At 37.0% G+C, this 16,622-nt stretch overlaps 3 protein-coding genes across 9 annotated transcripts in view; all 3 read left to right on the top strand.

Moving 5' to 3' along the window:
- The window catches only part of LOC119080599 (serine/threonine-protein kinase N), a 52,138-nt gene extending 40,619 nt beyond the window's left edge, over positions 1 to 11,519 (top strand). For 3 of the 5 annotated variants that reach the window (XM_037188995.1, XM_037188994.1, XM_037188993.1), the window contains 11 exons: positions 5,426 to 5,798; positions 5,870 to 6,243; positions 6,310 to 6,571; positions 6,713 to 6,885; positions 8,135 to 8,434; positions 9,733 to 10,156; positions 10,221 to 10,372; positions 10,432 to 10,803; positions 10,874 to 10,981; positions 11,049 to 11,189; positions 11,258 to 11,519. In XM_037188995.1, the coding sequence (XP_037044890.1) occupies positions 5,426 to 5,798; positions 5,870 to 6,243; positions 6,310 to 6,571; positions 6,713 to 6,885; positions 8,135 to 8,434; positions 9,733 to 10,156; positions 10,221 to 10,372; positions 10,432 to 10,803; positions 10,874 to 10,981; positions 11,049 to 11,189; positions 11,258 to 11,401 (2,823 nt within the window). In that variant the 3' untranslated portion in view covers positions 11,402 to 11,519. The remainder of the gene's footprint in view (positions 1 to 5,425; positions 5,799 to 5,869; positions 6,244 to 6,309; positions 6,572 to 6,712; positions 6,886 to 8,134; positions 8,435 to 9,732; positions 10,157 to 10,220; positions 10,373 to 10,431; positions 10,804 to 10,873; positions 10,982 to 11,048; positions 11,190 to 11,257) is intronic. The other 2 variants (XM_037188998.1, XM_037188996.1) reach the window with 1 other exon arrangement.
- Positions 2,121 to 5,166, top strand: LOC119080602 (serine/arginine repetitive matrix protein 5). Of its 3 annotated transcripts, none has more exons than XM_037189001.1 (5): positions 2,121 to 2,257; positions 2,690 to 3,102; positions 3,163 to 3,378; positions 3,455 to 3,670; positions 3,731 to 5,166. In XM_037189001.1, the coding sequence occupies exons 2-5, from the start codon at positions 2,830 to 2,832 to the stop codon at positions 5,048 to 5,050; spliced, it is 2,025 nt and encodes a 674-aa protein (XP_037044896.1). In that variant the 5' UTR covers positions 2,121 to 2,257; positions 2,690 to 2,829; the 3' UTR covers positions 5,051 to 5,166. The 3 variants fall into 3 exon arrangements, with proteins under 3 accessions (XP_037044896.1, XP_037044895.1, XP_037044898.1); XM_037189000.1 differs by having other exon boundaries at positions 2,121 to 2,263; XM_037189003.1 differs by having other exon boundaries at positions 2,129 to 2,235.
- Positions 11,520 to 13,693: 2,174 nt separating the features above from the next.
- On the top strand, positions 13,694 to 14,626 carry LOC119080603. The gene is made up of 3 exons (XM_037189004.1): positions 13,694 to 13,801; positions 13,870 to 13,951; positions 14,285 to 14,626. The coding sequence occupies exons 1-3, from the start codon at positions 13,784 to 13,786 to the stop codon at positions 14,548 to 14,550; spliced, it is 366 nt and encodes a 121-aa protein (XP_037044899.1). The 5' UTR covers positions 13,694 to 13,783; the 3' UTR covers positions 14,551 to 14,626.
- The last annotated feature ends 1,996 nt before the right edge of the window (positions 14,627 to 16,622 follow it).

Raw genomic sequence — 16,622 nt, 5'->3', positions numbered from 1 at the left:
CAGTTTTGTGGATAAATATTTTTTAAATAAAATGCATTCAGTGTACCGCAATGATGAGACAGCCGATTAGCCTGCTGATTAAAAATTGTATAATATTTCGTTCCCAATAAGAAGCATTTTTGAATCGTCTGAACGTTTGATAAATAATTAAAACTCAAATTGAGAAATGTTTCAACCAATTTCGTTAGAACTAAGAAAGTTGTACGAACAGAACATTTTGCATGATCAGTCAGAATTTGTGTTGCTTAATTGTTTTTATTGTCAATCATTCATCGATGGATTGATGTAAAAAGAATCGTTCAAATTGTTAACGAAATATTACAAAATTTCGTTAAAAGCAGACTTCTCATCATTGCGCGGCACGATGAATGCGTGTTAAATTATTAATATTTATCCACAAGACTGACATTTTCTAATAATAAACATTTACTTTGTAGAATGGATAAAGTAAAAACGAGAATTGTAGGCCAATCTGTCCACATTGAAAACTATTTCTGAATTGAAATTGTTGCAACTTTAGCGAAAAATAATTTTCAAAAGATTTTTCTGTGTTAATGTGCGCATATTTGAGACAATTTATAAACTTGTGTTAGCTCCGATAAAATGCTCTAATGAAAATATTGACTTAGCGTAACGCAAGAATGTGTTCGTAGTGTATCCCGTCAAAAATATTTTAAATCCAGAAAATATTTTGCCGGTTGAAAAGTTACAATTTTCTTCAAACATGTGAAAAAAAAACTCCTTCACTTCCCATCACTCCGATGATTGTGCCAATGATTTACTATTTCCAGAATTCCACATGCACTCATTTAAGTATACACAAAATCACACTCTCCAAAATTTGTGTTGATTTATAAACCACATTTCAAAGACATTCGTAAACAAACAAAAGTTCAACTTTGTAATTTAGACAACAAAAAAGAAAGAGAAAAACAAAAACATCGAAAATATTAACTAGTGACCTATAAATATTGAATAAACGGAGCTCAAAATATTCGAACATTCAGTTCACAGAGCACATGTGGTGGCTACAGACATAGACCGAACGATTTTTCTTTGTAATTCTCTTATTACATTTTATGTTCTGTTTTATGCGATTAAACGGAGAACATATGCTGCACTGTGCTTATGTCAAATCCATTAATTTTGTATGCCAAGTTTTTGGGAAAAGTAACTCGAAAACACTTTCGATTTTTAAAGTAGCTCAACACATAGCATTGTAAAAGTGCGATATCAATTACTTATGTTGGACACACTCCAATGAAGTTGTGAGTTAGAAGACTAAGAGGAAGCTTCATGCTCTTAGTCATAAATGATTTCTTCATGTGTTTCTTCCATCACTTTTGCTTGGACTGAATCGTTTTTTTTTAACTGAAGCTTTCTAGGATATTCTCGATGTAACAACTAAGGTTGTGAGGATTTCAGTAAATTCTGCTAAAGTAATTGGGACCCTTTTCGATCCTCAACTAGATTTTCTGTAATATCAAAATATTTTACGGTTTTATTGCTACCGAGTCCGAGTATAGAAGGTTTGAGATTTTGGATTTTTTTAGAGTTTGTTCAAGGCAAGCGAGATAGTGTTACAATTTTAACCTGTTAACTCAATATTTGCCAGAAAGCTTGTCTGAGTTAGACGGATGTATAGTTGCATCAACTGCAGTACGGACTTTTTTTTCGATAATGTAGCCAACAACTCTTTTTTTGTTTATATCTCCTCTTAAAATTGCTGAGAAGATATTCTCTCCTGTCTCTTGACTGGTTCCGAATCAATCCCCATTATAATTAGCTATTGATCTAAATTTGTACATTGTTTCACCATAATTTTCGCTCATGATCCATTTCGTCGAGAGTTTAAATTGAGAAAAGTAAATAAATTTACATTTTTTTTTGATTTTCTCAAATGCTAAATACATCAACGAATCTAATTATAAAATTCACACAATCATTTTGTCTCTGTTATGCATTTGGAAAAAAACATGAATATTCGACAGACCAGCTATCCGTTCTGTGTGTCCACACATCGACAAAAATTCGTATTACGTGTAATATATGCGAGTCAAATAAATGGTAACGAATCTTGAAATGAAGAAGAAAAAAATCGTTTGAGAAAAGCACAAAAAGTTTTTTAGAAAATCCAAACATTCGTGTTTTCGGAGCGCAACATGGCTTTTCGTTCGTTTTTCATTTTTGTTTTTTGTTAATGAAAATTGTCTACAGAATAGTGCTGGCAATTGCGTAATTTTTGAATATCACACTGGTCTTGGTGACAACTTTTTTTTCGCCTTTTTCTTTTCGCTGAGTGATTCTTGACTTTTTTTCGCTACCAAAGTGATTTCTTGGTGACAAAAAATATTATGTGTTAAAGGACAATGAATCACTGTGATCAAAAAAGTCAACGTTTTTTTTTTGACTAAATTCATTTTATTGTGTCAATGACTCGAAGTTTTATTTCAATGAAAATGTTATTTCTGTGGGCATAAAAAAAGTCAATTTCTCACTGTAGATTCGTTCGATGTCGATTGTTCCACAGCTTGTACAAACAATGTACACGAAAATTTTTACTTTTGTGTCTATTATCCTACCGAAATAGAACGGCTATTACGAAAATACATTTCACATGAAAAAAAGACGACCGACGGAAATCAAAAATAAAACTTCGACCATTGAAAGTTTAATATTGTGTGTGTAGTTCACAGGTGCATAGAACGGTGGCCAGTTGTTCATGTGATCGGTTAATATTAATTTTTTGTAACGCTCAATTGACACGGAATCATATGAAATGAAAAGTGAGAAAAAATAAGTGAAAATTCTTTGAACGTCGGTTTGAACATGGCAAACGTTAAGCCGGAAAATATAACAGCTGAATGGACCGTTCACGCTCAGCTTACCATCAAACGGCCAAATGATAAACCGACAAATTCCAATGATAACGTTGATTCGTCAAACGCTGCTGACGACGTACCGACGCAGGCGAATCCAGTGACGATCGTTTACAAGTGGAGCAGCGATGACGTGAAAAATGAATCATCAAACGATAAAAGTGGTTTCAGTTCAACCAATGCCACATTCAAGTCTGACCATAAATCGGATACAAATGACAAGGTGACAAATGACAAGAGACCAACGATCAACCGAGAAAATATTACGAACATTGATTTTCAGGCCAAACACGATAGTTTCCATTCTACTGGTGTGCCGCCGTCAGATTCTGGATTTAGTACGACCACAAATAATTCGAGAAAACAGTCACCGTTTCGTAGTACCTGCAGTATCGTTTTGTCGGCATGCACTGATTTGTTTCCGACTACTGTCGAAGAGGGCCAGGAAGATCCAATTACGTACAACACAACGGCAACCTGTACGGTTGTTCCGGAGGAAGTAAGTTCAGATCATAAATATCATTTCCGAGTCTGAGAAATTTTCTATATTGCAATATTTACTTGTGCATTTACAGCCACCACGGTTGAGTAACGCATCCGACTTCATAAAAAACGTAAATTTTCTATCTGTGAAAGATGCATTTTCTCAAACCAGTGACAACGAAAGCAAACTAAAGTCTGACAAATCCGCAAAGCCCTCACATGACAGCCGAAAACGTCGACCATACGATTATAGAAGAACCACCGAATCAATGTTGTCTCATCTGTTTGAAGAAGCAAAACAGTATTCGGTAGACGACCCATGCTTTTATCGAAATGTTTTCGCGAAGTTAACTTCTCCTTTGTTACAGCCTTCTCGTCATGTATCCCGATCACCTCACAGATCACCCTCAAATACTTTATCACCATCATCATCAACACGAGGCAACAATCATAAGAAATCACCACGCACCGTTCATATCGATGTTTATTGTACCGGATCGGATGCTGAAGATTCTAGTGCAGAAGACGACTCCGAAGCATCATCCTACAATCATCGCTTTATCGAAGAAGAATCGAATTCCACACCACAAACAGTATACAACTCAGAGCAAGTGAAACTTCAGCATAGAATAGCGGATAAGAATGAGTTACCCCGCCGTTTCGCCAGTCAGTTATATGAAAAGGCTCCTTCCCCATCACCGATTCAGTCACGTAATCATTTACTGACCAAATCGACTTCGAAAGATGAAATCAGCGAGTCCAAACAACTGTTGTTCAACAGACATATCGGCGCCCAAGCATCAAAACAACAATCCAAATTTACAATGGGAAGCAATCGAAATCGATTTACCTACCGTCGCGATCAGAGTGACGATTGTCTAAGTTCCATTTATCCGAATTCATCACGCTCAACTATGCGTGATATGACGTGTAGCAGCATATCCAGTGGAGTGCTGGCATCGAGTAACAGCGTTAACGATTATTTGGATTCATCGTCTTGGAAGGATACGGACTGTGAAACCGGTAAAGCTGACTCCGATCAATGGAAAAGCGACGAATTAAATGAGTTCTTGTTGCAATCGCGTAAATGGAGATCACCGGAGAAAGAACGACGATTTCTGTTGCAGCAGAAGAAAATGATTGAGTACATGCACCAAAATGAACGTTTCATTGAAGAGAGACGTGAGAATGCACGTAGTGAAAGTGTTCGACGTTCCACTGATAAAGAGAATAATAGAGCTAAGGCAGTGTCACCATTACCAACAGCCCAACGTGTATGTTGCGGTCAAGTGGTCAACGAACCCCATCAACAACCTACAAGCCATGCACAAAGCTCAGTTCATAAATTAGTTTTGAGTCCGGTCCAAGCGATTGATGCACAACAAACCAACGAGAAGCATAAAAGAGTTCTGTTCACTCCGAGCTACAGTCCAAGCAGTCAAACATCATCCGTTCAGTCAACGATATTAGACAGTGCCAATGAGCATTGGGCACGGGCGAGAAAATTTGGTGCCGTTGTTGGAGCGATGCGCAAGACCGGTCATCATTTCGGTCCGGCTAAAAATCCAGATTGCCAGTGTGAACACTGTCGACGATGGGTGGCGGAGCGTGATCAATTTCGCAGTCGCACTTTATCGGTTGGCGATGAGCCGTACAATCGGTCGTTGTTTTGGTTGAAACGCCACTAATTTGATGGAAAATGTTTATTGACTAACTTGATGTGTGTGTAAATATAAAATGGAGCGCGGCCGTTGATTGTTATGAACGACTAAACAATGTTAAATACACAAAGCATTTATTTTTAGTTTCGGTGTTTTTCTTTAACTCTGGAATCCAGATTGACGGCTGAATTGGTTGTCTTGTTTGTTATTGCCGATGTAGCAAGTATAACCAAGTTTTGAAAAATTATCGTAACACCATTGGAAAATGGTTATTTAGAATTTTTCTACTTTCATGGACAGAAACTTGATTGTAAGATTGACGGACCACAACAACAACGAACGTTAAATCTTGACCTTTCATACACTCACGATATTAATCCAAATTCTCTACCCCAAAAACAGGCCCAAGTGCGACTGTCCGAGTCATCGAAGAAATTAGATCTACTCCGTTACTCGTTGGACATTCGCCGGCATGAATTGCCACCAGATTCGGCAGCCGCCCAGCAACTCAAACACGAACTTCAAAATGTGCAAGCGTCGAGTCCGGTTCCCGTTGCATACACATCACTTCAACCATTTCAACGCGTTGGCATGGAAGGTAAACCCTACCACAGTATATCGTCACTGGGCCGATGCGCTGCTGTTACCGGTAAACTAGAAGTAAGACTAATGGGCTGTCAAGCACTACTTGAAGAAGTACCTGGACGATCGCGACGAGACAAAGACAACAATTCCAGTCCGGGTGATCTACGCAGTTTTGTCAAAGGCGTTACAAGTGAGTTTGATGATTAAACCCTCTTTTCGTCTTCGCTCGTTAAAATGACAATCTTTTCCTCTGTGCACTAGGTCGCAGCTCATCAAAAAGCTATAGTGTTAAGGATGAGACGTCATTAGAAATTATGGCTGTCATCAAATTAGATAATATAACAGTGGCTCAAACATCATGGAAACCGTGCTCACAACAGGCATGGGATCAACGTTTCTCAATCGATCTAGACCGATCCCGCGAATTAGAAATTGGAATTTACTGGCGCGATTGGAGATCATTGTGTGCCGTATGCTTTTTACGTTTAGAAGATTTTATCGATGACATACGACACGGTATGGCATTGCAATTGGAGCCGCAAGGATTACTGTTTGCTGAAATCAAATTTTTAAATCCAATGATCTCAAGAAAGCCAAAACTACAGCGACAACGCATGATATTCAATAAAGCACAAGTGAGTGTTTCTTTGGACCGAACTTTCGGTGGAGTTCAGGCATTTTAAAAACAAATTTTTTTTTAGGTCAAAAATATCCCACGTGCTAAGCAAATGAACATTAACATCGCGACCTGGGGTCGTCTACTGAAACAAAAGCAACAAACGAATAAAAGTCTGGAAACCGGCGTTCCAACACCAACCTCACCAAATATTGATGGATTCACGTCAGCCGGTCAACCACTTCAGCTTGTCTTCGATACGTCATCCGACGATTTTGAAACCGTGGTGGCGCCTGGCGAGAACCCAGACATCAATGTTATCGGTTTGAGTGGCGCTCGTCCATTAGGTTTGTACCAATTTATTAGATGTTCGATTTGTTTACGTAAACAAGTACCGGCATCATCACCGGTTGGATGCTTACACAGCAATCTTCATCACGGTTTCACAGCAAACGAAATAATAAATAAAAAAAACTTTCTTGTAACAGGAATGCAAGGTGTTAGTACCCTTCCACCGGATAGTCCTGTAGCGAACAACCAACAGAGTCCAAATAATAATGTTGTTTTACCGCCAAAGCCGTTAAATTTACAGCCAACTAGTTTCCGCCAGAAAAAGCCACCGATGCCTTCACCGCCGCAGACTAGTCGGATGGACCCTGAAGTGAGTTTTTTTTCTATATTTGTAAAACTAACAAATTGAATTCGGTATACTTATTGTTCATGTCTTTGGGGATAAGTAATTCTATTTGCTGTGCCGTACGTACTTTTTTCATGTTTTGGATGGGAGTTTTTTTTATTATTGATTTTCATTGTACAAAGTGAATGAAAAACACACGAACACGGTTTTGGTTAGCCTGACACATTAAGTAGTTTTGGTTTTATTTAATTCTTTTTATTTAAAATTTCTTTAATTTTGATACAAGTAAAATGTTGGATGTTGGCAAATTGTTCGGTGAGCAGGACTCACCGTGCGCCCGATAGAGTTTTATACGATTTTTATGCGAGAATTTTCTCTTCGGGTCAATACACAAGTGTTTCGTTAGGTGACAATAATTCAAAATATTGATAACGAGGCCGCAATTAGTCAAAACGGTGCTTGTAGCAGACAGAGTGAGGATTTTAAGGAACACCGAGAAAGTCTTACTCCCAAAAATACTCCAATTTTCCGAGATTGTACGAAATGTCTTCGTGTGATGGTTCAAATTTAATGAATGACCAGAACGATGAATTTGAACCGCTGACAGCAGAAGTTTATTGGAACAATACAGCCAGAAGCTTCGGGACTCGTTCATTTTAAATTTGTTAAAGTCGATGGTCTGACTTTGTCGATTGGTTCGGAAAAATATTTTTCGTGATTGGTGTTCTCATATTGATCACAATAAATTCTAAAGCTACAAAGATATGCGCCAGTAACTTTTACCCTTAAAAGTAATATTTTACATCGATCTATTAATTTTGATTTGAAAGTTTGCTCTTCCAGCAGTACATGCCTTCAAAAGTTCTTTAAAAATTCCTCTTTATCACTGACTTGACATCATAATCGATAAAATCATGATTTCTTCATTCAACTCGCCACTTCACTAAACCAGACTCAATTCTTCGCTTGCTGGCTATTGAATAGTATTTCATAAAAACACTTCTCAAGCACTCACTATTCTAAAACTCCTCCCAATTTCGGGCATTATCCAATTGCATAAAAATCCGCGGTTTATGAGTCTTAACTCCCAGTTCTACGATTGCAATGCAATAATGAGAAACGTAAATCCTATATTGACTGGAGACCGAGACATTGAGTCCGTACTGTTCGGTTCCCATTCGTTTTAATTCACTAATCCAACAAACAAAAATTTAACAAAAAAAATGCCGCCCCACTTATTTGATCGACCCACACTTTTATCGACGACCAACAGCTGCAGAGCGCATTAAGAGAATTCGATTTTCTCCATCACGTTGATCGTACATCGTCATCGACGGCATCGAATCGTGGCTCTACAACGCCGACTACCGAACCGATGCACCAACAGCGACCGCATATTCGCATATCGCCGGATACGTACCATCGTCCGTTATTGTCGATGCCACCGGTTATTCTGATGGGACCCAGTGGCAATAATGGATCAATGCCGGTTAGTCCGATTGTGGAAATGCCACCATCGCCAGCGCCCAGCGAAATGATGTTTGTTGAATTTCCCGAAGATGATTACGTCGAGGTCAGAACCGATAAATTTTCGATTAAAAGTTTTTTTTTGGTTTTTTAAATTTAACTTTTTTTTGGTGACACCATTTTCTGTTGTTTCTAATTTTTTTTTTAAACTTTGTTTTAATATTTGATTCATTCGGCTATGCGTTGTACATATAATAGGAGGAAATTCGATCATTGTGTTTAATTTGGATAATTTTTGTGTGTAGCGCTTTGGAATTGGGTTGATGTAAGAGTGATCGTTTCCCTAGGCTCATTCGTTAGATTCGTAATGCTAAATTTTATAAATTCATGTTATTGGCGCTATGAACGCAATATGGACATTTCTCAAACTAACAATTTATTCCTATAAAAAATTCGAATTTTTATCTCATTAGTCATTATAGTAGAACCATGGGTCACTAAATACCAACACATTAACACGTGATGTTGAAATGCATGTTCTTTCGCATCGCAACCACTTTTGTTATTGTTTTACTGTCATTAATTGCATGAATTTGAATATCATCCGCTTTAACCTGTTACAGACGGCTGTCAATATGTTTTCAACAATGACAGCAACAATAAACGACAAGCTCTAATGAGTTCAAAACAAATGAAGTAAAAGATTTCTGAAATCAATCCATGAAAATCTTCGAAAATGAAGTAATAGATCAGATAGTGAATCTGTTAATATGCTTGCCGTCTGTGACAGATTGATGAAAAATTTAAAAACTATCTACCAATTGACTTGAACTATGCAAACATTATTGAACGTCCTACTCATTAATGTTTGCACAGTTCAAGTCTGTGTGTTTTGCGGAACCGTTTTCGAGTATTCCGTCAGTTGTTTCGTCAGTGAGTAGCGAATCGAACGACAAGAGTTAGTGCTGTTAAAATGAATAGACACTAACTAGATCGTATTCGGCCTTTCCGTGACATTCTCAAACTGAAACAACTGAAAGACGTGATTGTCTTTCGCTTCACAAATTACTTATTATCAATCAAGCGGTCATGACCGAAACATGTTTCTCATAAATTGGTCGATTCTTTGAGAAAATTCGATGCAACCATTGAGTTATACGAAAAGAAAAGCAAACATTCAGCCATTCTAAAAATTCTATTCGATTGAAAATTCGTGTTGTCGTCCTACATCAGAAAAATGCTTCAATTTTGTCTTGACAAACGACACACTTTGTGTGAACATTTTTCTTTTGTTTGCTTGGGCAAGAAGGGCATCAGGTGTTTGCTTGGCAGTTACCTTTTCAGTATTTATTAAAGAGAGAAATCTCCAAAATTTTAACGAAAATTTTCCCCTCTCCCATTTAGGTTGTCCAAACATTCGATAACATATCGATTAACAAAAATTCGCAATACGTGCCGCCATCGCCGATCATTCAACAGCCTGTTACCCCGCAATATTATTCACATCAACAGCCACCACCGTTGCATCCGTACACATCTTCGTCATCATCACAATTGCCACAGTCATCCATTCATCAACAACAGCAGCAGCAACAACAAGCATCTGTTCCACGTTCTCAGTCAAACCATCAACTAGAAATTGCTCAGGCAGCAGCGGCGGCAGCATCGAGACGTCAACAAGTCTCACGTGGTTTACAATTCAAAGAGAACTCGATCGAAGTTCGTAAACCCTCATCAGCTGGATTGTCGGTGGACAGCTTTAGGCTGTTGAGTGTGTTGGGTCGAGGTCATTTTGGCAAAGTTATTTTGTCGCAGTATAAGAACACTGGTACGAATATGAAGTGAGTTTGCTGTGGTCGATCTATATAAAATTCGACGTTTGGCTTTTCCAGATGAATATTTTGCTATAAAGGCGTTGAAGAAAGGCGACATCATCGCCAGAGATGAGGTGGAATCATTGCTGAGTGAAAAGCGAATCTTTGAAGTGGCTAATACAATGAGACATCCGTTCCTTGTCAATTTGTTCGCATGCTTCCAAACAGAGGTAAATTACCCAACAGACCAAATTGATTGAGAAATTTTCTGTACAAAAAATGATTTCAGTTGCACGTTTGCTTCGTCATGGAATATGCTGCAGGTGGTGACTTAATGATGCACATCCACACCGACGTGTTTACGGAGCCGAGAGCCGTATTTTATGCAGCTTGCGTTGTCTTAGGTCTTCAATATTTACACGAAAGCAAAATCATTTACCGAGATTTGAAGCTGGACAATTTGCTGTTGGACACTGAGGGCTATGTGAAAATCGCTGATTTTGGTCTGTGCAAAGAAGGCATGGGCTTCGGTGATAGAACAGGCACTTTTTGCGGCACGCCAGAATTTCTGGCTCCGGAAGTTTTGACTGAAACGTCATATACGCGAGCTGTGGATTGGTGGGGCTTGGGCGTATTAATATTTGAAATGTTGGTTGGAGAGGTACGTTAAACGAGAAGCACATTGTGATGAAGTGCTGATGGCATAATTTCGTTTCTTATTATTATTTCAGTCGCCGTTCCCTGGTGACGACGAAGAGGAGGTGTTTGATTCGATTGTCAACGATGAAGTTCGTTACCCTAGGTTTTTGTCTTTGGAAGCGATTGCTATTATGAGAAGGGTAACTTTCGACTTGAATTTCCATACTGTCGCCATTGTCTCAATTCTGAACGTCTCTTCCATTCCAGTTATTACGAAAAAATCCCGAAAGACGATTGGGCTCATCCGAACGAGATGCCGAAGATGTGAAAAAGCAAGCGTTCTTCCGTCATATCGCATTCGACGATCTGCTATTACGTAAAGTGAAACCACCATTTGTTCCGACAATTGTAAGACATTTTTCGGTGTTTTCCGTTTGCTAAACAGCTAAATTTACAAACAAAACTTCCATTTACAGCGACACATGGAGGATGTGTCCAATTTCGATGAAGAATTCACATCCGAAAAGCCACAATTAACACCGCCAAAGGAACCGCGTCATTTAACAACGGAAGAACAAAATTACTTTAAGGATTTCACTTATATGGCTGATTGGTGTTGACCCAGTGATGACTGGCATTGGAATGTTCCGTCTTCGATGGATGAGCTGGTGAATGCGGAGTAATTGATGAATGATTTTTTCTTTTGAGGAATAGTTAAGAAGCAGTGGATAGAAAGAGCGAGAAGGAGAAGTGAGTCGAATTTGCTCTGACAGAAAAGAAAGCTTAAAATAAAAAAAATAAAAAAAAAGAAATTTGTGATTATACAACACGTCAGAATTGAAATACTTTAGTTAGGAATAATAAAATATTGAATGGAAAGCATAATAAGGAACCGAATTAACATAAAAGAAAATCTAGAAAATGTGAGACAGTGAAAAAGTGAACAAAACGAAAATATTTAATTTTTTATTTAAAATAAAAATTGTTGCAAAACATTGTGGTAAAGCGCACGCGTTAAGAATGCCAAACTTACAGATTAAATAACAAAAAAGACGTGAACACTCAAACGTAGCATTTTCTTTGGCGAATTATTTTTTTCTTTTTCTCAAATGTAAAAAAAATTGCGCTTTAAAAATTCAATTTGAAAGTAAAATTATTTAAACAAAAAAAAAGAAGAAATTTGCCAAACCATTTTTACATGCAACAAAAATGTTAAAAAACTTATTACTATATCAAAGTCTGCCAATTTTTTAATTGTAAAAACTTCACGGAATTGAGTAGAGAAACGAAGAAGAAGAGGGCAAGAACATTTAATAAAATTAATAAAACTTATTTAGATAAACTCTCTATCCTCATTAATTTTATTAGCATACAAAACGACTAAACCATTTTTAATTCAAATTTTTGTAACGTGACACGCCGACTTCTTCGACTCTTATGTGATAGCATTCGAGAGACCAGACGCTTTCAATTTGTTTTGCAACATTCAATGTGAATTAACTTTTGCAAAAGAAAGTCTTTTTCTGCTCAAAAACTGCTCAGTTAATTTTTTGCATTTCTAAAAGCTCTGACACTTTCCAAAAGCTTTCATATTTTCCGAAAGCTCTGACATTTATTTCATGGAAATCTTAAAAACTGCTCTGTATGGAATAAGTTTCCGTATCTGCCACAGTGCATTTTTGTGTGATAGTATGCTCGCTCAGTGGGTCAACGCAATCGATTTTTGTCATACTAACTCGAAAAGTTTACAGTTTGAGATGTTGCAATGTTCTTCTACCCGCCAACTTTCAAGGAGGACAATCGAACCCCAACATAAATACCTAAAATGATTTCGATAATTATAAAATCAATGTGGGAGCACTTGATTGCCTTGATTGCACGAAATGATGACCGATTGGAAATAATTTGTATCGACTTAGTGCACAAGGAATGACAGCGATAAAAGTCGAAAGTCGGTGTGTCTGTTTGAAGCACCATATCAGTCACCCTGTTACTACTATACAGCCAGGATAATAGACAGTTCAAAATGACAATTTTGTCAAAGAAATTTTAAGGAAAAAAATTTTTTCTGTGAAAATGTAACGAAATTATTTTGTTGGAAAATTTAAATTGAAAATAGAATGAAACAAAATATTTATACGCCACCCAAGATAACACATACACAGACACACAATAAAAAAGAAAAATTAATAAGTTTAGGTGCCTTTAAGCTCTTAGGAATTACATTGGAATATTTTAAGTATTTAAAATTATATTACAGTGAATGGAAAAGTTAATATTACAATTACAAAACAAGAAATATATTTAATTATCAAAACAAAACAATTGTCGGTGTTCTGGATTTCATTCGTGGCCCTTTTGGTATTGTCTTTCCCTTTTCCCAGTTTCTACAAATCGCTCGTTATCGAAAAGTAGATTCATGACCTGGACCTGTCACATAAGGCTGTTCATCTGTTATCGATAACGACGACAAAAATAATGACAAGGTCTGGTCTGGGTAATGTTGTTCTTTATATAGTAAAATTTCTGTTAAAAAAATTGAAGTACAAGATTTGAAGTCAACTGGTTAAAAATACTTTGATCGATAGAAGTAATAGACTCGATAATAATACTCAGATACGTCAGATTAGAACTTCTTATTTATTTTGCCATCGCTTTGGATGCAAAATAACTTAAATTACATAGAATCGTCTGATGCCGTAGTTTAATATTTTACATCGTTAACTCCTTTAACCTTTTAAGGGCAGCAATTACACCTGTAGCAGTTACCAAATTTATTACATATATTTCGTTTCATATTCGTCCCAGTCGGCAACGGGCACAACGGGCACATCATTTTCAAATTCTACCGCTTCGCTTTTCATGTCTATTTATGTCAAAGTCGTTCTTGTAATGTCACTGTCACAATCAGCTGATGTTTACTATTTGAATTTGGATTGTTGTTAAATCAGTAGTTATTTTGCCGGCTAACAGAGATTGTAACCATTCGTAATATTTAAAAAATGAACAAATTACAGCTGGTAGGCGTTAAAACGCTTCAATATTCTTTAATACAGAAATAATCACCAACTGAATTTTTCCCCACTAGTTAAAAACGTTTCAAAGCCTTGGCGAACCAAACGACAACAAAAGTGCTACCGCATACACAGTCTATTTGGATCTTTTGGAATGTGAGTGAAACATAATAGTACATTACTATACCAGTGAAGGAATTTGATATTTCCTATCTATGAGTAAACGAATCCAAGGGTTTTAACAAGCCCGAGGTACTTTAACTCATCGTGATCCGAGATATAAAAATTTTTCACGTGTTTAGAACGGCGTTTTCTTTTACGAGCGAGGGAAAGACTTTTCCCTAGTGAGGAAAAAGGCACATTCCCTCCCTAGTGAAGTAAAATTATAAAATACCACATAAGCCTGGTATAATCTCTTATTTTCGTCGTCACTGTCGAGTAGCGGTGACACAGCTGTTCGTTTCTCATCCCATTCAATATGTCTTGTAGGTCAAATCTTGGTCGACTATTTCTACGATGCGGATATTCAATCCATTTATTTTAAGCAAAAGTTAAACGACAACAAAATCGACTTCATCATCCCCATGACCGTCAACGAAAACATTAACCTGCTGCGATTGCATCAGATTCGCACAAAGTTATGTGATGATAACAGTGCGCTGGGAATGGTTGTTGCAGTTGTCTGTGCAAATGGTGCTATCATCTATCATAGGTTCAGTGATGGCAAGGTTCTGGATTTTCGGTTAAAAAATTGAGTCAAAGTGATTTGATTTTCAATTTGTTTGTGCCGGTGTACCTATAGTGTATCGTTAAATACAAGAATTTTTATACGAAAAAATTTATTTGAGTTTGATATTCTCTTTCTACTGCAATTTCTGTAACTATGTAAATAAACCTAGTAACTGTTGGTTGAATCACGTGTGAACAGTTAAGCCTGCCACCTAACTTAAATTCCTGCGAACAGATCTAGAACAGTTAATTGTAGAAGCAGCTACGAATTTATTGTAGATTCATAAAAAGTTAACCAAAAATTTTCTGTCTTATAAAAATCAACTGATTCAACAAACAATGGCTCCATTTCAATAAAATACACACACCAAGTGAGTATTTTTAGTAGATTACAGCAGAGCCTATGTAAATGAGTAATACATGTGTGCGATGTTTGCGGCGGGAGAGCCAAAGGCGAGCCGCCTAATTTCGCACACATGTATTACTCATTCACATAGGCTCTTCTGTACTGTTCTTTAATGTGTAGGCATCCTGTGCGTTGTATTTACATTGTCTAAGATGAAAAATTCGAAACAATTTTGCATAAAAATAGCATTTCGGAACCTTTCCACTTCTTACCATTTATATTTATTTGACTTCTTCGTTGTTGTCATTCTCAGTTTCAGTGAAAATTTTTTGATTTTGTTGTTTAAAATTGTAAATTCAGTGGTGATTTTAGTGTTTTTTTAATAGTATCGGTGGCAAGTGCACCAAAAAATAGTTGTGCCTGTGTAAATTCTAATTTATATCGTGTTTTGTGTGAAGTGCAAACATAAACAAAATCATCGCTACATTTCCATTTCGCCTTCGGCTCACACGCCGCAAACATCGCACACATGTATTACTCATTTAGATAGGCTCTGCTGTAATCTACTATAAACAAAAAAAATTCGTTTTACAGCGTTACCTAACGGCTCTAATAGTTCAAGCGATCGCATCAATAAGAATGCTCAAATAACGAACTGGGCAAAGATAAAAAACCAATCAAATTACTGTGGATTTACATAGCAACGTAAAAGTGACAGATGTTGCATCTGTCACTTTTACGTTGCTATGTAAATCCACAGTAAGATATCTTAAAAAACATTTTTAGTCACGGTTAGGCTGAAGGAATTTCAAATAAACGTGTACGTTTCCATCCCGGGTTTTTTTCGTAAGTGAGTTGGGGGAGGGAAGTGCTATTCAAGTAAACAAGTCTTAGAAAAATCCCCTGAGATGTTTCTGATAACAGGCACCAGCGTCAGCCACTTGTGAAACACTAAGGACTTAAGACTTACATTGGAATTGATAGATGGACAAATTCAAAGACTTGCAGTGTAAAAATTATTGCTCTCTATATTTTCTTCATAGAGCAATAGCAGCTGAAAGTCAAAATTGCACCATGTTGAATGACTGATATCTCCCTTACGAAGCAACCGAGGAAGCCTGTAACTGATAATCCCACACTAGTTTTGTAAACCCTTTCGAATGGCAAAAAATTTGCGAGTAGAGCGACCTCTATTTCAAAACTCTTTCATCAATATTTCTTGTCCTGGATAGCATATTCTCATCTGACATCTACAACGACAACAAAAATAAGGGCTGAGCTTTATCTGATGCGGTCTAATATAGAAAAATTATGTTGAAACCCATGAAGTAAAAGATTTTGTATGAATCTGTTGGAATCCCTGCATCAAAAGAAGTAATTGGCTCGATGGTGGCATGTAATAGTATATTACTTCCGAGGTTCCGAGTTGTGTATTTGATAAGTGGGGTGTTACAACCCGACCCGAAGGGGAGGGCTGTATTCCCTACTTGTCAAATAACAACTTGGAACCTCGTAAGTACAATGCTTTATGTGATTAGGTAATATAAATGAAAATGAAACATGCCGTAACACGTAAACGTATATACCGATTGTGAAAGGATAGTTAACTGTGATCTTAACTGAAGTAACTTTTCTAAAAGAATGTAAATAATACTTCTAAATCTTATGTGCAAATATTACGGCACTAATTTTGTTGCTGATTTGCGTAGTTCAGAAACAATTAAATCCATTTGTGGGGTAAGTTGAGTGTCA

This window comes from Bradysia coprophila, unplaced genomic scaffold (genome assembly GCF_014529535.1).
Source record: "Bradysia coprophila strain Holo2 unplaced genomic scaffold, BU_Bcop_v1 contig_350, whole genome shotgun sequence".
NCBI classification, from domain to species: Eukaryota; Metazoa; Arthropoda; class Insecta; order Diptera; family Sciaridae; genus Bradysia; species Bradysia coprophila.
This window is presented reverse-complemented; position numbering and strand designations above follow the sequence as displayed.